The sequence below is a fragment of the Sus scrofa genome, chromosome 4 (assembly GCF_000003025.6).
Source record: "Sus scrofa isolate TJ Tabasco breed Duroc chromosome 4, Sscrofa11.1, whole genome shotgun sequence".
Taxonomy (NCBI): Eukaryota; Metazoa; Chordata; class Mammalia; order Artiodactyla; family Suidae; genus Sus; species Sus scrofa.
The window spans coordinates 110,813,306-110,834,396 of NC_010446.5; the positions used below are offsets into that span (position 1 = coordinate 110,813,306).

The 21,091-nt window shown below is 60.1% G+C and overlaps 2 protein-coding genes across 6 annotated transcripts in view; one reads left to right on the top strand and one right to left on the bottom strand.

The window, feature by feature from the left end:
• On the top strand, positions 1 to 6,510 carry PSRC1 (proline and serine rich coiled-coil 1). Of its 5 annotated transcripts, none has more exons than XM_013997292.2 (8): positions 4 to 350; positions 725 to 777; positions 868 to 925; positions 1,341 to 1,782; positions 2,134 to 2,277; positions 2,416 to 2,587; positions 2,890 to 2,983; positions 3,208 to 6,510. In XM_013997292.2, exons 2-8 carry the CDS (start codon positions 759 to 761, stop codon positions 3,209 to 3,211), a joined length of 933 nt encoding a protein of 310 aa, XP_013852746.2. In that variant the 5' UTR covers positions 4 to 350; positions 725 to 758; the 3' UTR covers positions 3,212 to 6,510. The 5 variants fall into 5 exon arrangements, with proteins under 5 accessions (XP_020945741.1, XP_013852746.2, XP_013852745.2 ...); XM_013997289.2 differs by having other exon boundaries at positions 7 to 350; positions 2,134 to 2,248; positions 2,339 to 2,587; positions 3,208 to 3,816; XM_013997290.2 differs by lacking the exon at positions 4 to 350 and adding an exon at positions 357 to 556 and having other exon boundaries at positions 2,134 to 2,248; positions 2,339 to 2,587; positions 3,208 to 3,816.
• Positions 6,117 to 21,091, bottom strand: part of CELSR2 (cadherin EGF LAG seven-pass G-type receptor 2) — a 25,933-nt gene continuing 10,958 nt past the window's right edge. The window contains 33 exon segments of the mRNA XM_021090085.1: positions 6,117 to 7,793; positions 8,083 to 8,317; positions 8,550 to 8,720; positions 8,853 to 9,035; positions 9,141 to 9,229; positions 9,425 to 9,552; positions 10,719 to 10,841; positions 10,975 to 11,101; positions 11,190 to 11,269; positions 11,410 to 11,522; positions 11,823 to 11,997; positions 12,268 to 12,468; positions 12,581 to 12,707; positions 12,792 to 12,958; positions 13,105 to 13,289; positions 13,374 to 13,502; positions 13,614 to 13,797; positions 14,208 to 14,417; positions 14,637 to 14,731; positions 15,721 to 15,822; positions 15,978 to 16,161; positions 16,581 to 16,701; positions 16,854 to 16,995; positions 17,226 to 17,400; positions 17,483 to 17,646; positions 17,649 to 17,769; positions 18,035 to 18,201; positions 18,570 to 18,695; positions 18,814 to 18,977; positions 19,358 to 19,515; positions 19,923 to 20,011; positions 20,181 to 20,296; positions 20,695 to 20,917. Coding sequence (XP_020945744.1) covers positions 7,766 to 7,793; positions 8,083 to 8,317; positions 8,550 to 8,720; positions 8,853 to 9,035; positions 9,141 to 9,229; positions 9,425 to 9,552; positions 10,719 to 10,841; positions 10,975 to 11,101; positions 11,190 to 11,269; positions 11,410 to 11,522; positions 11,823 to 11,997; positions 12,268 to 12,468; positions 12,581 to 12,707; positions 12,792 to 12,958; positions 13,105 to 13,289; positions 13,374 to 13,502; positions 13,614 to 13,797; positions 14,208 to 14,417; positions 14,637 to 14,731; positions 15,721 to 15,822; positions 15,978 to 16,161; positions 16,581 to 16,701; positions 16,854 to 16,995; positions 17,226 to 17,400; positions 17,483 to 17,646; positions 17,649 to 17,769; positions 18,035 to 18,201; positions 18,570 to 18,695; positions 18,814 to 18,977; positions 19,358 to 19,515; positions 19,923 to 20,011; positions 20,181 to 20,296; positions 20,695 to 20,917 — 4,802 coding nt within the window. The 3' untranslated portion in view covers positions 6,117 to 7,765.

Sequence of the window (21,091 nt, forward strand, 5' to 3'; positions counted from 1 at the left end):
CGCCGCGAGGTCCCGCCCCTCGCAGGCCCCGCTCCCGGAGGGTAGCCCTGAGAGGTCTTCCCCGCTCGCGCGCGCGCGCGCTCGCGGCCTCCCTGCTCCAGGCCTCCCGGCTTTAGCTCTCCGGATGGAGCCTTTCTTGGAACGGCTCTTCGCCTGGTTCCCACCTGCAGACTTCCGGCCGGCGGCCCCCTCCGCCGCCCCGCCCCACGAGGGCGGGAGATGCTGGCCGCCACCAATCATGAGTGCGCATGGTAGGAGAGGGTGGGGCCTGAGAGATTCGAAAGGAGCCCCGCCCCCTCGGAGCTGATTCCCGGGACTAGGTTGTGGAAGGAAAGCACCTTCCGCAGGAGGTGAGGCGGAACGGAAAGTAGAAATAGGGTGGGCTGCCGGCGTGGAAGGGATGTGGTGCCGCGGGGAGTAGAAAGGTGGCTTGGAGAGAGGAAGAACCAGAGAATGGTCGCGGAGAGGGAGATGGGGGGGCGTAGACCGCCCTGCGAGGAGAGGTCGGGTCGCAGGGGGCGGGGGCCGCCGTGCGCAGGGACATTGGAGTGTGGAGGTACGTGTCTGGACCTGTCCCGGAGATAACAGGGGTGGTTTACTGGAGCAAGTGCTGCTCTCGGGATGCTTGCTTCACCTCCAAGCACGACCCCTTGCAGCCTAGCTGGGCCTAGCTGGGAGGCCTTGGGCAGAATGGAGACCTGAGGGGAGGTATTTTTCTCTCCAGCTCAAGTCTAAGCTGATTCTTGCTTCTCTGGAACATGGAAGGTTTAGAAGAAGGTAAGGAAACCCTGGAGGGAAGAATGAGGCCCTGTGATTGAGAGCCGTGTTTGGGACCCAAGGCTGTATTTCTTCTTTCCTCCCCTACAGATGTAAAGTTTATAGTGGATGAGACCTTGGACTTTGGGGGGCTGTCACCATCTGACAGGTAGTAGACTCTTTATCCTACTTACTTTGCTTCCACAATGCTTGTCTTTAACTTTTACTGGCCTCGGGTCTGGATTGGGAATTTAGCAAGATTGGGTGCACTGAGGATTCTGGGTAGCTGGTTGACTTGGGCCCCTTGTGACACGACTGGGGGAGGGGAGAAGGGATAAGCTGGAATGAGATTGCAGGGTGTTAAGTAGAAGGGTAAGTAGATTTGCCGCATCTTCATCCTGACATAATTTCCAATGTCAGAAAATGCTGAAGGCCTCATAGAACCAGGTGTCTCATCAGGTAGATCTCACAGCCAGCAGGGACATCAGGGTTGGGGTTGTGGCTCTGGCTCAGACGTGGGGGCTTTGCCCAGTCTCCTTCTCTCTAACGTGTGGGCATGGTGTTCGGTTTGTTTTCTGCGTCAGTCGAGAGGAAGAAGATATAGCAGTGTTGGCGACTCCAGAGAAACCTGTCCGACGAGGCCTCTCTCATCGAAGTGACCCGAATGCTGTGGTCCCCGCCCCCCAGGGTCTGAGGCTCAGCTTAGGCCCCCTCAGCCCAGAGAAGCTGGAAGAAATCCTCGATGAGGCCAATCGGTTAGCAGCTCAGCTGGAGCAGTGTGCCCTGCAGGAGCGAGAGAACACGGGCGAGGGCCCAGTGCCTCGAAGAGTGAAGCCCAGCCCTCGGCGGGAGACCTTTGTGCTCAAGGACAGTCCTGTCCGAGACCTGCTGCCCACGGTCAGCTCTCTGGCTCGGAGCACTCCCTCCCCCAGCAGCCTGACACCCCGCCTCCGCAGCAGTGACAGGAAGGGGTCAGTCAGGGCTCTTCGGACGACATCTGGAAAGAGGCCCCCCAGCGTGAAGAGGGTGAGTTTAGAGAGTTTGGGTTGATGTGTGCCCCTGGCACTGTTCATGACTCAGTACAGGTGTAGAGCAGTTTTCTTGTCAGTGAAATGGAAGTCACATTCTACCTCATTAAATTGTTGGAATTAAACGGGGTACCATGAGCAAAGCGCAGCACAGCGTCTGCAAAGCTCTATAACGTCTCTAATAAGCTCTCGATAAATGACATCGGAGGCGATGATGACGGTGTTGGCAGCTAACTGCTCTTCCTTATTGGGATCTAGGTGACTCTCCACCTCGATCCCTTAATCAACCAGCAGAACCGATTCTCTTTGCATCCTAGTGCCTTTTTTCCTCCCTCTCTTTGTGTTTCAGGAGTCGCCCACTTGCAGTCTGTTCCCTGCATCCAAAAGCCCAGCGTCTTCTCCTCTTGCCCGATCAACTCCTCCAGTCCGGGGGAAAGCTGGGCCCAGTGGGAGAGCAGTAGCAAGTGAGAAGACCTTGGCAGCAAAGCCATGGGTGTGTGGGAGGAGGGAGGATGTGGAGCTAACCCTAAAATTCCTCACCTCCTCTCCACCAGGCCCCCCGACCCCCGTCAGACCAGTCCTAACCCCACAGCCTTCTACCAGCAATTCTCAGCGCCCATCTCGGCCACAGGGAGCCACGGCTAAACCTTCCAGTCGACTACCGGTTCCATCGGCCATTCCTCGGCCCGCCAGCAAGATGCCGCTCACTGGCCGGACTGTACCATCCAGCAAAGGTGCCCTTCCCCCAGACCCGCTGTCAGCTCGGAAAGGACTTCCAAGACCAGGTGCCACAGGGCACAAAGGTGAGGAAGGGTGGACAGAGGGTAAGAAATCAGGAGGAGGAACACCCACCCTTGCCCAGCCTGAACACGCCCTCCCGGAGCTGGTGACAGTGACTTTCGCTACCTTGCTCACAGCTCTGTTTGACCATGAGGAGACCGACTTAAGGAGAAAATGCGGGTCTGGGCAGAGTTTGAGCCTTAGGTTTTTTACCTTAGCTGGGAAGGGGCGCTAAATCCTGGACTTGTTCTGTCTTCATTCAGTATCTCTGAGAAGGTCACTTGAACCTTTTACTAATTCATGTCTTTTGTTAACCCCCATCAAGTTCCTGTTTCTCAGCGACCAAATCCTCCCATCACCAGTGTCGGCCGCAGCAATCTGCAGCCCCCCAGGAAGGTGACAGCCCCAGGACCTACCAGGTAAGACAGGCTGAGATGCTGTCTCTCTTCCCTCTGTCTTCTGGGCTTCTGAGCTGTTACGCTGTCAGCTCCGAATCCTGTGCAGCCAGATGGGGGTGAGGAGGGGAGCCTGGAGAGGTTGGGAGTCCTGTTTCCTTCTACCTGGAGGAACTTGAACTTAGCTGGTGACAAATGGGCTTGTGAAAGAAGGGCACTTTAAAGCAGTTCCCCCTCTGTCTCTTTAGGTAAAGAGATCAGGACAGCAAGCAAGAATTCAGTAGCAAACCACTACAGTCACTGCCTGGACTCCCCTCTGTGAGGCCTCCCAAGCCCTGTCTTTGGAGGCAGGCCTGACCCCAGCAGATTGTGGCCCAGGGAGAGAAGGAAGAGCCTCTACCACCCACCGCTGGTACCGCAGGAGCGGAGGCTGTGAGAGATGGGGTGGACAAGGCTTGAACTGAAGAGGAATGAAACTCTCTTGAGTTGAAACAAGATAGGAAAAGGAGGTTGCCTTAAACAGAAAATGAGAAATGCAGGAGGGTGCTTTGTCCTCCTCTACCCCAGCTCTCTGTCCAGCTCCTGAGAGTTTGAACTTCCTCCCGGGCTTTGGTTCCCTGGGCATTTGCATGTGAATGGCCTTGGTAGCTAACCTCCCTGCTCTCTGAGGAGCCTGAATCACCTCCTCTACTGGACTTGGGCCTGTTGGAAGGGACAGGCGGGCATCTGGTCTCCAGAATGTGTTTCCTGTGAATTCTCTGACTCCTAATAGGCCAGTTTATGATAAGCTTACTCCATTGGTCTGCATTTTTCTAAAATAAAATGAATATATTTTTATATTCTCTGTAAATGTGAAAGGAAATCCTGCTCCAGTTGCGAACACATTTCTAGTAAATGCCTTTGTAATTCCAATGAGGGAGCCAGAATGGGCTTCCCAAGAAGGGGTCTGAATAGGCCCCAGGGCCTTGAAATTCCAGCTAGACAGGCTATGACTAGCCCCCTTGTTGGCATTCAAGGGGAACAGGCTGCCTTTTTCCAGGCGTTTCCAGGATTCATAATGTTATTAGAAGATCCAGCTCAGCTTAAGTATAATTTAATTTACAGTGTATGAGCCTATCAAACCAGGGTCTTGGTAAATTACTATTTATATTCTAAACGTGGGTGTCCTTTCCTGGCAAGAGAATGGAGCCTCCTAGGAATTCAGCATCTTGTCTGCTGTACTTACCGGATGAAGGGGCCCTGGGGTGGGTACCCTGGTGTTCAGCTTTGCTGATTCAGAAGATGCCTGAACACCTGGTCATTGTCGTGTTCTGCCTTGTATCTTTAGGATTGTGGGTGTTCTCCTCTCTCCTCTACTAGACTTGAGGGCTGGCACCAGGATTTATAAACCTCGGCAGTGGCTAGTGTTGTGATGTGTACATAGCCGAAAATTTCATTCATTGAAAAAAATATTTGCATGCAAGATGGGAGTGTCTGTAAAATTAATGACAAAAGATTCATGTGACATTTCACTGAGGGTCTCCCTTTTCTCACAGCCTTTGATTCTTGCAACCCAGAACCAGCTCAATTCCTTAGGACTTTGGAAAGGACCACCTAACCCCCTCGGAGGCCAGGCTGTGACTTAAGGAGGCCAGCAAGCTGCTGGGCCAAGGGAGTGAGTTCCAGCTGGTGCCCCCCCCACCACCACATGGGCCCCCTGCTGCGGCACTGCAATGCCTCTCCCCTGTTCCCAGGCGGGGGGGGGGGGGGCTCCCCTGCTTTCTTCTTTTTATGGCTGATCTTAAGGTTCATTTAACACATTCACCTACCTCACTGTAACAGCTGCCTAGACATTCACCTTTCCCTGAGCCTCTTTCTTGCAGCAACTCCTGCAGCCTCTGGGATTGCAAGCGTTAAGTTAGGGGAGGGGGTGTGGAGACAGACACTGAGTTTTTGCCTCTGGCAGAGGCCAGGAAACCTCAGGTGTGGATCCCAGCTGCGTCCTGTGCTGGTGCAAGCAGGGCCTGTTGGTGACAGCCTGCTCTGACAGAAGCAAAGCCCAGGCACACGCTTAGGTGTGGCCAGCAGATGGCACATTTGCGTGGCCTGGGTGTGGGGCAGGCCCCTGGGTCCTCAGACGCAAAACAAGCGGTGGACCTGTGCGCTGTTGCCACCTGGTGGCCGAGGAGCTAAAGGCCTGTTCCTTTCCCCCTCTCCCTGGAGGTCAGTCTGGAGTTCTGTTAACTGCCCCTCCAATCCCACTGCAAATCCGCTTCAGCCACGTTCTAGAGGCAGTGCCAGCTGGGGAGGAGGCCTGCCTGGCGCATCTGCCCATCTTATTCACTACTTGCCTCCTCCTTTCCCTCTGGTCTGGCTTTCGGTGCTTTCTCTTTATGCATTCCGCCCCAACCCCCGCCCCGTAGCACCACGGAGGTTTATTGGTCTCCTGCTATGCCCTGTGAACTCTTCGAAGCACTTACATGTGGTAACTCACTTCATTCTCATAAAAGCACAATTAGGCGGATGCCGTTATCATCCTCATTTTGTAGGCAGAGAAACTAAGGCTCAGGGAGATTTGAGTCACTCAGTCTGGTCCCTGGGTTTGTGTTCTTAACAACTGCCTCTATTGCCCCCATGTGAACTCCATCTAGTTTGTTATACAGACCTTTGAAAAACACAAAACTTGGGAATAGGAGTAATGTGGCCAAACACAGAGCTGGCCAGGGGCATGAGTGGTGGCTTCATTTCTGATGGGGAAAAACACAAGAGGAGTCACGTGGGGAGGCAGCTAGTCCCTGAGCACCTTTCACTTCCACCAGCCTCTCAACTCAGCCCTCCCTGCTTCCTGAATTCTGCTTCCAGGACAGGATGCAGCCCCAAGGGGCTGGGCTGGAATCCTGCCCACTCTGCGCAGCCTCTCCAGCCACACAAGTCTCTCCTGTCCTGGTGAAAAGGACACTTTCCTGCCATCGGCCACATCTTCCTTGGAAATGCCAGGACACGGGCCATTCAGGGAATACTGTTGGGGTGTCGGTAGAGGGGCTGAGCTCATCAGCCACTTGGTATCCAAGTCCCCTGACTTGACCCTTCCAGGGCCCTACCTGCTCTTGTCGTCCAGACACCAGGCCTCCGCCTCTGAAAAGATAGGGCCCCACACAGAAGCACACGGTGACAGGGCTCAGCCCGCACAGAACTAGTTTATTCACTAGTATGGGAAAATGAGAAAACAAAACACAAAACTCTATGTATTTACAGTAACAATCAAACTGTACAATCAGATGGTTAGCATCAAGTTAGCATCCAGCATCTTTGTATTTTTTTTAAGTCAAGTCATCAGTAGTAAAAACCAGTTACATTTTTAATCCTTTGCAGGAATTGCTGGGGGGAGAGGCCAGGCGAAGGATCCATGGCAGAAAAGCCAGAGGCCAGCCTTACAAATGAGACACGGGAACGTTTTTTCTGCTTGTAACCTCTTTTTCTAGCCACCTGCTCCAGAGGAAAGTCAGTGACAAGTCTGGTATCCATGCTTAGCTTAAATGGTGACTCAATGAATAGCGGTTGGCGAAAACGGGAGAGAGGGGGAGGTGGGGAGATACAGCCCGGGGCAAGGAGAAGGGCCGCAGGCCCCCTCGCCAGGACTGCTGGGTACATACCCAACCTGTGACGGCCACATCAGACCCCCGGGACTGGCAGGAACCCATCCCAACGCAAAAAGCAAATAAATAAAAAATATATATTAACTCTCTCTTCGCCGGGAGCTGGGTGGCAAGGGGGACAAAGAACAGGACCTGGTCCTTTGAAGGAGAGAGCCAATTCCAAGAAGCGGTTCAAAGTGGAGCGCATCTCAGAGGCCACAGCAGGTCAGTGGGGTTTGTCTGGTCTCCGAGGTGGGGTGAGAAGACCTGGCAGCCCAGACTTAGGACCTGGGCTGGAGGCGGTGTCCTCTTCCTCCTGGTCCCACCCGCACGAAGCAAAGAAGCGCAACGTAATACACGACTGGCCGTCCCCAGTGAGGGTCAGGCAGGGACATGAAGCACTTTCGGGTCAGCGAACTGAGCAAACACCCGGGCTGCAGCAACAGCCGGAGTCCGGGAAAGGAGAGGGGCTGGGGTGGCCCGGCCGCCGCCCAGGGGCACGGGTTCCCCTCAAAATGTGTTCATGCAGCATTTGGGGGTCTGGGGGCGCCGAGTCCTGCCGCCCCCTCTCCGGACAGGGCGTTTTCAGTTCCTGGGAGGGCGGCATGGCCAGGGGAGGCACGCCCTGGCCCCGCTGCCCTCGCCACACTGAGGCCTGCCCGGTGCAGCCCGCAGGGCTGGGTGCCCTGGGCGCGTGTGGCTTTGTCCTTCCTTTTGGTGATGGCAAATGAGGGGCAGGCCCCCAAGAGTCCCTCTCCTCCCAGAGGCACAGCAGATGGGAAACTGAGGAGAGGCGGGGAAAGCGTCCTGGGAGGTCCTATCCTCTTTGGGGAGGGAAAGGGGAGTCAGTTTCCAGCGTATAAAAAAAATTAATCCCTGAAGTCATGAAGAGTGGAGATCCTTTTTTAAATTCCTTTTTTTCCTCTTTTCTGAAAAACTTTGTCTTGGAGATGTTGGCCCCAGGGGTCCAAAGTGCAGTGAGGGGGGTGGTGGGGGAGGGAGTTGGCACTAGATGGCCTGGGGGGGGGGTCGGGGCCCCTCCCGGCAAGGCCCCGGGCTCCTCAGATGGACGTTTCGTCGCTGCTGCAGGCAGGTGGGGGAGCGGGGCAGGATAAAGCACAAGACAGTGGGGGCATGAGTGCAGCTGGGGAAGGTAAGGGAGCCTCAGAGTGTAGGAACCACCGGCCCAGGGTTAATGCAGGAAGTTAAAGAAGAGAAATCTGGAGAGGCAGGAAAGGAAAGTGACAGAAAAGGCAGACAGAGGGTTAGTGGGAGCAGAGGAGACAGAAGCTTTCACCAGAAGAAGGAAACAGAAGAGCAGCCCCAGCTCCCCACCCTCCCTCCCACGGCCTGATGCTGGCCAGGGGCCGACCCACGGGGCTCCGTGGTCGGGGGCCTGTGGCCTGAGGGGAGCTGGGCCACGCTCGGCCCTTCTGTCCTGACTGGCGACCAGCGCGGCCTGGGCCTCTGAGGGGCTGCACCCTGTCCCGCCCGCTCAGCCCCACTCACTCGGAGCCCGACGAGTCCTCGTCCACCGTGCCTGCCTTGATGCTCATGGCAATGGGCATGACCCCGTTCAGCTGCTCCTGGAGGCTCTGCCGGGGCGGGGGCCGTGGAGGGGGCCCGGCCCGGCTGCCCTCGCTGGCGGAGGAGCCCCGGGAGGACCCTGTGCCCTGCTCCAGGGGCAGTCGGAGGAGGCTGCTCTTCTCGCTGATGGTGGGCAGACACTTCTTCTTGAGGATGCCTGTGGGCCGGGGGGTGGGTGTCGTGAGGAGCATGGGGCCACCCTAGAAAGCTCCACCAGCCACAGGGCCAATGTGAGGTGTGAGGTGGCTGAGGGGGGAGCCGGCAGCTGAGCACACCCCACTCACCCTTGTGAGGCTGAGCAGAAGGCCTGGAAGGGAGCCCAGGGACCCCTCTCGCCCCTGTGGGGCTGAGCAGAAGTGCCTGGGAGGGGGCCCAGGGACCCCACTCACCTTTGTGAGGCTGAGCAGCAGGGCCTGGAAGGGGGCCCAGGGAGCCCTCCCGAGGCAGGGCATCTCCATTCTCCCGCGGCCGCTCGTCAGAAGTCCCATTGCCACCACCCTCCTTTGCTGGGGTCCCAAAGTCTCCTGGCCAGGGGACCTTTCCGGGCCCCAGGCCCCCATCTGGTGGAGAAAGGAAGTCCGTGAGGCCCAGGGAAGGCTGACGGCCAGAGAGTCACTGCCCTAGTCTTACCTCCCGGGAGGGAGCCCCAGACCCTTGGCCCTCCCGTTGTCCCCAACCCTGCGCTGGCCCACCCTTGGGGGTGCTGTGCAGGGGCAGCCTCTCGGCCCCAGGCCCCAGCAGGCTGTCCCAGCCTGGTTCTCCAGGGAAGGCGGCCTCCCGCTCCTCCTCCTCGCTGTCTGACGAGTGGGTAGAGGCATAGGAGCCACTCTGGTCATCTTCCAGGGACAGGTCACTGTCAGAGTCCGTGTCGGGATCTGGGAGGTGGGGAGAGTTCACAGGTGGCATCGCCAACTCTGCCTACGCTCAGCAGAAGCCAGGCACCCCCACCCCCATCTGCCTTCAGGGGGCTCCATCCTCACCATGCTGCTGGTCTTGACCTTCCAGGAACAGGCTCCCCGGGTCCCCCAGGCCAGGGGGCCCCTGACCAGGGTTCAGTGTGGACTCTTCCCTAAGAAGACAGACATGCGGGAGGTGTCAGCCTGGCCCCTCGCCCACTGTCCTACTTTCTCCTCTCTCCCCATGGCCCTCACTGCTTCCAGGTCAAGTGTCAGCCGTGTGCCACTCAACTCCCAGCAGCCGCTGACCTGGGTCTAGAACGTGCGGTGCTTTTGCCCTTCCCAAGCCTCCCAGGGCCAGAGCTCACCGCAGCAAGAAGGGGATGTAGCTGGGCTGACTCTTGCCGGAGCGGCTGGCACTGTGCAGAGAGCCAGCTGAATCTCCGTAGGGCTGATACAGCCTTCCGTCCGCATAAGGGCTGGGGCAGTTGTAGGACTAGGCAGGGAACAGAGAGGTCAGTAAGTGGGGGAGCAGGATGGGTGGCTCCAAGCTGGGAAGTGGAAGGCCAAGGGAGCTCACCCTGAGATCTACCACCCAGGACCGAAGAGATAGGCCCCACATCTCTGCTGCCCCGTCTCAGGGCCTAGAAATGGTTGCAGCTCTGCCATAGCTCTGCCACTTCTATGCACCCCAGGTACCCTGGACTCGGCTGTGTAAGGGCTTGGTGGCTAAAGATGGCACCAAGAATTGTCTCCTGAGGAGTTCCTGTTGTGGCTCAATGGTTAACAAATCCGACTAGGCTCGCTCAGTGGGTTAAAGATCCGTGGTGTAAGTCGCAGATGTGGCTCAGATCCTGCGTTGCTATGGTTGTGGTGCAGGCCGTGTTGCTATGGTTGTGGTGTAGGCCGTTGGCTACAGCTAATTCAACCCCTAGCCTGGGAACCTCCATATGCTGCAGGAGCGGCCCTAGAAAAGGCAAAAAGACAAAAAAAAAAAAAGAAAAAAAGAATTGTCTCCTGAGAGCATTCTGAGAGACACAGAAGACTTACCAGAGGCACAAGGGATTCTCAGGTGTGGGCATTTCTTTTTTTTTTTTTTTTTTTTTTTGTCTTTTGGCGATTTCTTTGGGCCGCCCCCCGGCATATGGAGATTCCCAGGCTAGGGGTCGAATCGGAGCTGCAACCACTGGCCTACGCCAGAGCCACAGCAACTCGGGATCCGAGCCGCGTCTGCAACCTACACCACAGCCCACGGCAACGCCAGATCGTTAACCCACTGCGCAAGGGCAGGGACTGAACCCGCAACCTCATGGTTCCTAGTCAGATTCGTTAACCACTGTGCCACGACGGGAACTCCTTTTTTTTTTTTTTTGTAGGTGTGGGCATTTCTGACCCGATTAACTGTCTGGGCCAATTCCTCACCTTACTTGCAAGCTTCACACCCATCTCAAGTCAAAATCCTCCTCCCCACCCCCACCACAGGTGCCCTTCTTCCCAGGCCGCACATCCCATTTCACCACCCCTCCCTCCTTCCAGGAAAGGACGTAAGGATGGAGAGAAAGTAGGGTGAAAAGCACACAGAACAGGCTCCTTGGGCCTGCGCCTTCCCCCCGCCCCCACCCGCACGACCCCGCCCCCCTCTCTGACCCCTGGCTCCCTCACCGAGGTCAGGGTGGACTTGGTCGTCAGAGCAGGGTCCGGGCTGGGCTTGCGGCTGCAGGTGAACTTGAGCGCCTTCCGGACCTCCTTGCTGAGCACCACGTAGGAGAGGAAGATGAAGGGGCCCTGACAGGCAAGAGGCAGCGACTGTCTGGAAGGGCTTGTGAAGGCACCTCACAGCCAAGCTTCCCCCCCCCCCACCCGTCTCCCCGCCGCCACCACATCTCTGCGGGGCTCCCACGGGGCATGGGCAGGGTACCTGGATGCAATTGCAAGCAGCAAAGAGGTAGTGGAAGAGGAGGGTGTCACTGTTGACAGAGAGCAGTGCCAGCAGCCACGCGGCGCTCAGCAGCAGGAGGACAGTGAAGGAGGGCCGCAGGCCCGAGCTGGGGAGGGGGTGGGCTGTGAGTCTGGCCGTGGGGCGTCCCACGCCGATGCCCGTCCATGGCCCAGGTACCCACCCCCCATACTCACACAGGGCCTTTCTTCTCAAAGCCCTGCCGCTGGGCAGCACAGGAGGCTCGGGCCGCCAGGATGTACAGGAAGACGCTCATCTGGCAGGGGAGGGGCAGTGTGAGGGCGTCAGCAGGGAACAGACAGCTTCCACCCACCCTCAGGGGGCCTCAGCCATTCCTAAAGGGGATCCTGAGGTCACATGCAACCTGCTCACCTCCAGCCACGCTCTAGCACTCACCGAGACGGCAAAGGCCACAGGGCCAGCGAAACTCCAGATGAGCGTATCGTAGACGGACAGCCAACAGAAGTCGGGGTTCCCATAGCCCTCGGGGTCCAGGCCCACGGCCAGACCTGGGAGTACGGGGACAGCAGCAGGCGAAGCGGGTGGTCAGGGACTTTAGAATCCATCAGGCAGTCAAGGAGGCTCCCAGGGCCAGGCACAGAGGGCAAAAGGGTCTGCCCCTGATCTGTCCCCCTTCCTAGCATGGGGGACCCTACGCCCAGTAGCGGGGGGGTCTCAGGAGCAGAGTCCAACCACAGGGATACGCATGGAGAACTTGGCCCCGGGGCACAGGGATGGGAGCGGGAGAACGGGGTGTGAAGGTGGACCTGGGGATGTGGAACCATAGGCCCGGGAGGGGGCGAGGGTACCTGTGATGAAGGCGGGCACGCCCCAGCCCAGCATGTAGTAGAAGCGCATGGGGCCGGCGTTGACGTCGCGCACCTCGGTGAGCGCCCGGTACAGGTGCAGGGCCTCCAGGAGAGCCCAGGAAAAGGCGCAGAGGTACAGGAAGTGCAGCAGGATGGCGATGACTGTGCAAGCGAACTGAGGGCCCGGGCAGTGCCCAGTCAGTGACTAGGCACAGCCAGAGCATGGGTGCTGCTCTCACCAGACTGGGGAGGAGGGCCTGGGGGTTGGGAGGTGCTTCAGAGGAAGCTGGGCCAGAGGAAGGTACCTCTAGGATGCTGGGGAAGTAAGGGGGTGCTAGAGAGGCGGAAACGATGGGCTCTTCATTAGTCCCTGCTGCAGGGACTGACAGCGGGGCGGTGGGGGGGCGGTGGCGCTCTGGGGACAAGCACAGGAGGCACATCTTACAGGGAGGTCAGCCTGGTTGATTCCCAGGAGGAAGACCAGCTGAGCCAGGCCCAGGGCGGCAGTCAGGTTCCGTCGGATGCCGTGCTGGTTGGAGCGCAGGGCACGCAGGATGGTGAGGAGGAGGAAGGTGAGCAGGAGGGCCGCCAAGGTGACCCCTAGGGCCACGTACGTCAGCGTCTTCAGTGGCAGGATCTCCCCATTCTGCAGGGTGGGTGGCAGGGCAGATTAGGAAGGGCAGGGCCTGAGCACCTAACCCAGTGCCCTGCGCTCCCACCCCCCACCCGGCTCTGCGGCTCCCCCCACTGGGTCCAACCTCCCGCCGGGACACGTCCATGAGCACAGCAAAGCTTGTCATGTGGTTGCACTGGCAGCTGACGTGGCTCTCGTTGCGGAAGACAACTTCGCAGCCTCGGGCTGACCAGCCACCTGTGCCGCTGACCCTGCATGAGAGGGGCAGGGTCAGGACACAAAGGGGCTGGGGTGCCCAGGGGCATAGCCCGGGGGGCAGGGCAGGGCAGGCTCACAGGATGGAATGGTTCCAGAAGACACAGATGGGCTTGGTCCGCTCCTCCGTCTCCAGCAGCCGGAACTGCACTGTGACGGGCTTGTCCAAAGCTCGGGGCAGAAGCTCCTCATCGTCATGGACACTGATGCTCACCACAGGCGTGTTGATGACAGGCGTTTGGGAACTCTGACCGGGGACAGGCAGGCAGCGGTCACATGGGAGTCACGTGTCGGGGGGGAAGCCCCCTTCTCCCCCAAGATGCCCCCAACCCCTGGCCCCTCCTTAGGCCTCACCCGCCCGGACCCCCACCCGGTCCTCGTCTCTCCAGCCACTCACCTCAGGCTGCGCTTGTCCGGGTCGTAGTTGTGGGGCAGCAGCCCGGCCAGGGTGCGGTAGATGATGACGCTGGCCACAGCCTCACCCTGGCTCAGCTCTGGGTGCCGCCGCTGACGCCGTGCCAGCTCCTCCAGCTCCTGGGCCTCCCCGGGGCCCGCGGGCCTGACCACAGGGGGCGTTTCTGGGATTGGGACACTGTCCACTCAGCTGGGTCCTGCACAGACGCCCCGGCCTGGCCTGGACCCACCCCGTGGCCCCCACTGACCTCTGAAGACAGACTCAGGCAGAATGACCGTTGTCTCAAGGTCCGGGGGCCGCTCCCCCCGCAGCGCCTCGTAGCGGGGCAGCTTGGCCCCCGCGAAGTTCCCCTTGTCCAAGCGAACCACAGAGATGACTGCGGGGAGGTCACGGTCAGACCCCGGGTGAAGTGGGCAGGCCCCGGGCATGGCTGCCCTCCCAGAGACTCATGAACCCCTCCCCGCCCCACCCGGCGCAGCAACCTCACCGATGTTGGGCGTGACGATGGTGAAGGGGCTGAGGTAGGTGTGCCGCATGTTCTGGGCCAGGGCGCTGGCGTAGGCCTCGTAGTGCTGCAGCAGCCAGGCAGTGCCCCCCTCCGTCTGCTGGATCAGCTCCCAGTGCCGCTTGTTGGCTGCATCCAGGAGGGCGCTGCCCACCCGCAGCAGATTCTGGAGGGTGGGCACAGTCATGGTGGGCCGTGCCCACAGCCTCACGCCTTCTGGTCCCCACCGCCAGGCCCCTCCCTGGAATCCTTCCTCCTCACGCTCTAACGACAGCTTCCCAGGCCCTGTGCCTGCGCCCACACAGAGGTATGAGGAGCCGATTCCTCCCTTCCCTGGCACAGTGGGCAGGGCCTCTGCTCCCGGAGCCTGGTCAGACCAGGCCCCTTGCTAGGAAAAGGGTGGGGAAATATACCCCTCTAGGTTACCCACGGGCCGGGCCATGGCTCAAGGGATCTCACAGAGGTCTTGTCAGCTGGGAGCTCCCCAAAGGCAGGGGTGGGGAGTGCCCCCCCTGCCCCCAGGTTGCCACTGGGACCCCCACCCACCCCACCAGCCCTGCCCCCGCCCAGCCTCACCTCAGTGAAGTGCACATCCTGCGTGGCGGACAGCCCGAAGCCCCGCTGGGCGCTCTCGTGGGCCAGTAGCCTTGTGGCCAGCTGGTAGGCCACCTTGACATCGCTGCCGAAGTAGCCAGCTGTGTGCTGGGTAGCGTTGCGCAGAAGCAGGGCCAGCCGCTGGGAGCGCCCCGAGTCCAGGCCTGACTCATTTCGCTGCAGCCGCTCAGCCTGGGCCAGGACAGGGAGGGACAGGGGTCAGCCCAGGAGGATGGCAATGAGGTACCCACAGGGAAGAACTAGAACTCTGAAGAAAAGGGGACAAGTGGCCTCCAGGGTAGGGGTGGGGGTTCCCGGAGACAAGGGCTGGAATTCCAGAGTCCCCTTTCCCGGAGCTGTCCTCCTGGGCAGGTGGGGGTAGGGAGCGAGGAGACGAGAAGGTTCCCTTACAAAGCCCTTCAGCTCCGAGAAGGTGACGGACGTGCAGTTGAAGAGGTTTGGCAGGAGCCACCCTCGGTGCTCGTCACAGTGGCGCACAGCGGTCCCTGGGGGTGGGAAGCAGGAGGGCCGGGCCTCAGGGAGAGACACAGGGGGCTGCCGAGACCAGGCTGACGTCTGCTGGGGGCCCCTTGTGGACCAGAGACAGGAGACAAGCAAACGAGGGCCCTGCCACCCTGGACCCCACCCCAGGTGAGAACAGGAAGGTTGGCGCACTGAATACCAGAGCCCAAACCTCTGCAAGGTCGGCCGAAACCAGGGCCACAGGAGCCAGGGCAAGTGGATCTCCTTGAGCCCAGACATGGTGCCCCCTCAAGCCACCACCTTGCACGCTCTGCCACTCACTCTGTGCTTTTGAACCCTGCTCATCACCAATCTGAGGGCCAGCGCCAGCCCCCACCCTGGGGCTGGGTCCCTGGAGACAGCACCCAGCAGCCTCTGCTCCCCAGACCGTCTTTCTAGTGGCATAACCCCTACTGGGTGGCAAGCTGAGGACCGGAAGCCTGCGTGACTCATCTCTGAAGCTCTAGTCCCCAGCCCTGTGCCACACTCATTGCACGGCTTTGAGCACTTTGGTTAGGAATCTGGAATTCCCATCGTGGCTCAGTGGTTAACGAATCGTCTAGGAACCATGAGGTTGCGGGTTCGATCCCTGCCTTGCTCAGTGGGTTAAGGATCTGGCGTTGCCATGAGCTGTGGTGTAGGTTGCAGACACAGCTCGGATCTGGCGTAGCTGTGGCTCTGGCGTAGGCTGGCGGCTACAGCTCCGATTCGACCCCTAGCCTGGGAACCTCCTTATGCCACAGGAGTGGCCCTAGAAAAGGCAAAAAGACAAAAAAAACTCAGAATCTCAGCTGTAGGCACCCTCCAGATAGGCAACCCTGTGAGCTGGGAAATGGGCCAAGGAAGTGTGGAACAGGAGGCCTCCCAGGACCTGGAGGCCAGAAAGTGGAGTCCTGGATTTACAGCCAGGCCTCCCTACCCTCACCCCACTGATGAGAGGCCAAATCCTCAATCCCAGGCCCCTAGTACGTACCAAAGGAGCCTTTGGGGCAGGGGGCAGCAGCAGGCAGCCCAAAGCGGGTACGGGGCCACCAGATTCCCGCCTCAATAGCTCGGGGGCAGCTGTCGTAATTCACTGCAGGGAAACACACACGGTCACAGGAGAAGCTGTCTGCCTACAGCTCCAAGCCAGGCTCCGTCTCCCTCCCTAAGCAGCCTCAGGCCTGCAACCAGCCCTTGCCCCTGGCCTCCCTGGCACACCAGGGCCTGGCCCACACTGGGAAGCCCCACCTTCACAGCCGTTGGTGGTAACCTCAGCAAAAGGGTTGTCACAGCGGTCACACTGACGCCCAATGACACCTGGCTTGCATGGACACTGGCCATCCTCGGGGTCACAGACTCGGGACAGAGAGCCCGTGGGGTAGCAGTCACATAGGAGGCAGGAGGGGCTGCCAGGGGGCCGGTAGTGGTTCTCCTGGGAGGGAGGAGGAAAGATGTGGTCACCGGCTCAGGCTCCCTTCCCTGGATCCTTGTGGGTCCTTTCACTGTGACCCCTCTGGGGAGAGGCTCCTTGACCACAGGTCCCCCCAAGAATGGTATATTCAAAATATTTAACATAATGATTAATGATTTGGAGTTTAACCCATCAATGAGCCAAACAATTAGAACAGGCTGCAGATGAGGACAGCTGGTTCAGAGTTCGCTGGCTGAGTCCCAGGCACCCCCACACCCCAGACACATGTGCACAAACAGCCACTGGTCCACCCCCTACGGAGCAAAGCCACACAGCCCTCAGATCTCTGTGGCAAGGCTTTCTTCACTGCCCCCCAAAAGGCCCAGGAGATAAAGAACAGAGGCCAAGGCCATCGTGGAGGCCTAGGTCAGGGCTGTCACCTTGCAGTGGCACTCGCCGCTCGTCTTGTTGCAGTCTGGATCGAAGCCTTTGCTGACGTCACAGTTGCATGGGCCGCAGGTGGGGTGTCCCCACCAGCCTCGGGGGCAAGGCTGGTCAATCCTGCAGAGAGGGGCCCAGGCAGGAGTGAGCTCCCTCCTCTGCCTCCTTCTGACCCTGACTGTGGTGCGGTTAGGCTCTCAATGCTCTGAGGGCCACAGCAGACATGGGCTGTGGCCACGGGGACCTGCTGCTGCATGCTCCTGGTCACTTACCTGGTCTCACAGTATGGCCCAAGGTAATTTTGGGGACACTCGCAGGTATAGCCATGGGGGGCACTGGGCTTTCGGGTACATATGGAGTGATGCTCACATGGGTTCAGGTCACACACGTTAGTGCAGTTGTCACCATAGTAACCTGGGACCAGAAGGACACAACAAGCTCAATCCCCACCCTCCCCTGGCACATTCTTCAAACCTGCCTTCAGCCACCTCCTACTCTGAGCGTTACACCAGCTGGCTATGACTTTGGCGTGTAGGAGGAGAGGCGCAGAGAGGTGATGTCACAGGCCCCAAGCCACTCAGCAGAGCCAGAATGAGACCCCGGCACTTGCTAATCTGCCCCTTTTCCCTGGACCCCTGACACACCTGGATCACAGCTGCAGGAATAGCTGTCCCAGTCATCACTGCAATAGCTGTTGGCAGGACACGGGTTCGAGTCACAGGGGTCTGGCAGGCTACAGCCTGGCTCCACATTGATGCTTTCCCCACGGCTGGGATCCAGACTGCTAACACCCTCAGCTGTCTCGCTTACCCGAACGCCCTGGGAGGGACGGGGTGCTGTTGGCCTTTTGCCGAGCAGGCCTCCAAGGGTTGCCGATGGAAAGGCAGGTGAGGGTGCTTACCTGCAAACAGCCCCGGAAGCCACGGGCCACGCCCCCGGCCGGCCCAGGCACTCCCCCAACCGTAATGTTGCTCAGGTGCAGCCCATGCAGCCGGGGGCCCAGGTTGCCCTCTGCCCGCTGCTGCCCATAGTCGAAGGACAGGATGGCGTGGCCGGGGCCCCGCTGGCTCCCAGTGCCAGCTGTGCATGGTGCCAGTCCCCGTCATTGGCCCGGCCTGGCTCCAGCTGGAGAGATGAGGCCTGGAGCCCGGTGCCCTCCACACTCAGCACCACGTGGCCCTCCCGCAGCTGGCACCAGAAGAAAAGAGGGTCAGCGGCCTGCCCTAATCCACTCTCCTTCCAGCCCTCTGACCTTCCTGGGCCACCAAACCCATCCCGCAGCCCCGCGAAGGCCTGAGGGGAAAAGGCATCATGTCCCTTGGGCTCAACAGATGGCAGCAATGATCCACCAAAGGAACCCAGCCGCCTTTTTCTTTCCCGGGTAAAGGCCCCGCCCAGCTGTCTCCGGCCAGGCCCGGCCAGGGCCTGCCAGCCCCACGCCTCCCTGCATCACCTGCAGGGTGATAGTGCTGCGCCCCCTCGTGACAGCCTGCAGTAGGACGCCGTCGGCCTGGCGCGTACGGAACATGAGGCTGAGGTGCCAGGGCTGGGAGATGGGCAGTGAGAGGCCGTGCCAGGCCACCAGGCTGCTGCCCAGGAAGCGCTGCGGGTTGGCCATTTCTGGAGAGGCAGATAAAAGCGGACTCTGAGAGGTTAAGCAGCTGAGTGACCCAGGGCATAGGATGCTCAGCAGTGGTGGCTCCCAGGAAGGCAGGGCACCACTGCCTCTCCGAGTGCCCACTCTCCACGTCTGCCCCACCCTCCTGAGCGTGTACCTGCCCCGGGCCCGCCCCACACTGTGCCCAGGCCTGCCTCTGACTGGGCCCTTTGTCTCTCGTGCTGCCCTCTCGGGGCTCTGCCCTGACACGCTTTTCCACCCACAGCCCAGCTCAGCTGGGCCCTGCCCAGTGTCTGCCCCGACCCTGCCAGTGTGTTCCCAGCACTGCTGACAGCTCCTGGGCCCTGGCCCCGGATGGCTGCGCTCCTACCCTGGGCACAGCTCTTGCCCCCGAAGCCCAGAGGGCACTGGCAGCTGAACGCATCCCACTGGTTCACACAGGTGCCCCCATTGTGGCAGGTGTTGCTGTCGCACACATTCTTCTTGGCAGGGCAGCCTAGAGTGGAGAGAAGGGCACTCGGGCGGAGGCTGTGGCAATGGCTAGAGGGGGCTCTGAGGCCCACACCAGGCACAGCGCCTCCCCCCTGCACTGGGGCCCGGCCCAGCTCCCCTACCAGGCACGGTGCCATTGTTGGCAATGAAGTCGGCCATGTCGACGTGTCGGCTATCCACCTGCAGGTTCCTCATGCAGCCCACGAAGTGCCGCGTGCGGACAGGGAAGCTCTCGGGCAGGTCAGGGACCCCGCCCAGCAGCAGGGGCCCCGTCAGGTCCAGAGACCTGGGGGAACGAAAACGGCCACGAGCTGAGGGACAGTGGGGGGCTTCCGGCTCTTCTCCCCACGGCCTGCCACCAGGCCAGGAGATCCAGGGGCCCCGCAGAGCAGCCAGAAGAAGGCGGGCCCCAACCTGGAGCTGCTCCCTTGATACCCACCCCTCCTCAGGCTGCTGCACAAGGCCCGGCTCTAGTCCCCCAAGCTTGCCCGCTCCCACCCCTGACCCCAGCCCCCCGCAGAGGACTGAGAAGGGGCAAAGGGAAGCAAGCTGAAGGAAGGCCCCCAGCTGAACTGCTTCCCATGCCAGGGTCCCCAGAGGCCCCCCTTACAACCCTCCCTCCCGCCTGGCCTGTACCTCACCTTACCCCCCCTCGCCCCTGCTTACTTCTTGCTGCCACCCTGGGTGCCCTGGGCAGCACAGGAGTAGTTGCCCAGCACAGCTCCAAAGCGCAGGGCCACCCCTGTGTCACAGCCATCCACAGTCACCACGGCCACCTTCTGCTCAGATGGGCCCTGCGGGAGCCCTGTTTGGCCCAGCAGGGGCTGTGGACAGGGCAGGGATGGGATGGGAAAGAGTGGGTAGGAGCCACTCAGTGCACGGGCCAGGCATGAAGGCACTAGCACACACTGATCCCCTCCGTGTGCGCCTACACGTACACGTGTGTATAGACACACACACACATGCACACAGATGTGTGTGCATGTCTTAATGTGTTTACCTTCCTCAATGTCCACTCAAGTTTGTTCCTGTCTAAAGGAACAAGCAGCATCTACACCACCCGGGGAATGGGTTTGCCCAGCAAGGTGGCAAGTTCCACCTGCCCCCTTCCCCGCTTTCAGCCAGGAGTGCCACGACCAGCCCCGGGGGAGGCAGGGCCACCCGGGTCTGAGTGAGAGCCTGAGCCAAGGACAGAACCCGCCCACTCCTTGGCTGCCCCTCCCACACCCACCTTATTGTAGTACTTCAGCTGCACCGTGTGCCACTGGCCGTCACTGACCCCTCCGGGCACGAATGGGGACACAGTGGTGGTCGACTCCCCTGGGGAAAGGACCCAGGTGAGCTGGGACACCAGATGAGGGCTGGGAACGGGGAGGGTGTGCTCACGGTCGGGCTGGGCCCGGATTTGGCTGGGAGAGGGTGTGACTTGGGGTCAAGGGCCAAGAGACACGAGGCCTCTAGGAGATGGGCACGGGGCAACCGGGATCACCTGCAGAGAAGGTGAGCTGGACCTGCTCCTGGATCACCTCGAGGGCCACAAAGTCATGCTTCTCGTTGAAGCGCCCGTTGTACAGCAGCAGCCCGTCACGCTCCTTGGTGGCAAACCTTAGCAGGAGTGGGGGATGGGGGCAGGGGATGGAGCACCCGCCTGGATGCTGGATGCCACACCCCGGCCACCTAACTAACCCTGACCCTGCTCAGGACCCTCCAGAGGACTAACTCTTGGCCGAGGCTCTAGACCACGTGACTAGAATGGGGAAGATGAGCCCAACCCGGGACCAGAAGCAGAACCCGGGCTTCCAGGCTCCCACCCTTGAGTGTGGGGTGGGAGGAGTGTAGGTGGTCCTGCTGGTGCGGGAGGCCTGCTGGCCGAGGGCACACGCAGCTCCAAATGCTAACTGATCCTGCTCCACCAACAACCTGTTCTGAGCACTTCTGCTGCCTGACTTCCCACCTCATCCGGGTCCCCCCGCCCCCGCCCTCCCCAGCGCCAGGGCACTCACGAGAGGGCCAGGGTGAAGTGGAAGCGCTGGCGCAGGCCTCGGAAGGTGATGAAGGAGCGGGCGGGGAAGCTGCGTGTAGTCACCTGGCAGAAGGGCTTCTCAAAGTCTCCAGACGGGCAGTCGCACTTGAAGCCACCCACCAGCAGGTTGACACAGGTGCCTCCGTTCTTGCAGACACCTGGGGCACAACGGCCTGAGCGGGCACTCACCTCGCAGTGCTCACCTGGGCAAGAGGTAAGGCAGGTGAGCGCCAAATGCCTGAGGAGAAGGAGGGGAACTGGGGCTCCTTTGCTCCCAGTGTGACCCCCATAATCTCCCCAACTCTCCCCAGCATCCCCACTTCTCATGCGCTTGTCTTCTCTGAAGGCTGTGAAACCCCCGCCCTCCCAGTGCTGTG

Coding starts and splice junctions, on each gene's coding strand:
- PSRC1 (XM_013997291.2), top strand. Junction 1,783..2,133: donor GGCCCCCCAGCGTGAAGAGG/GTGAGTTTAGAG, acceptor TTTGTGTTTCAG/GAGTCGCCCACTTGCAGTCT. Junction 2,588..2,889: donor AGGTGCCACAGGGCACAAAG/GTGAGGAAGGGT, acceptor ACCCCCATCAAG/TTCCTGTTTCTCAGCGACCA.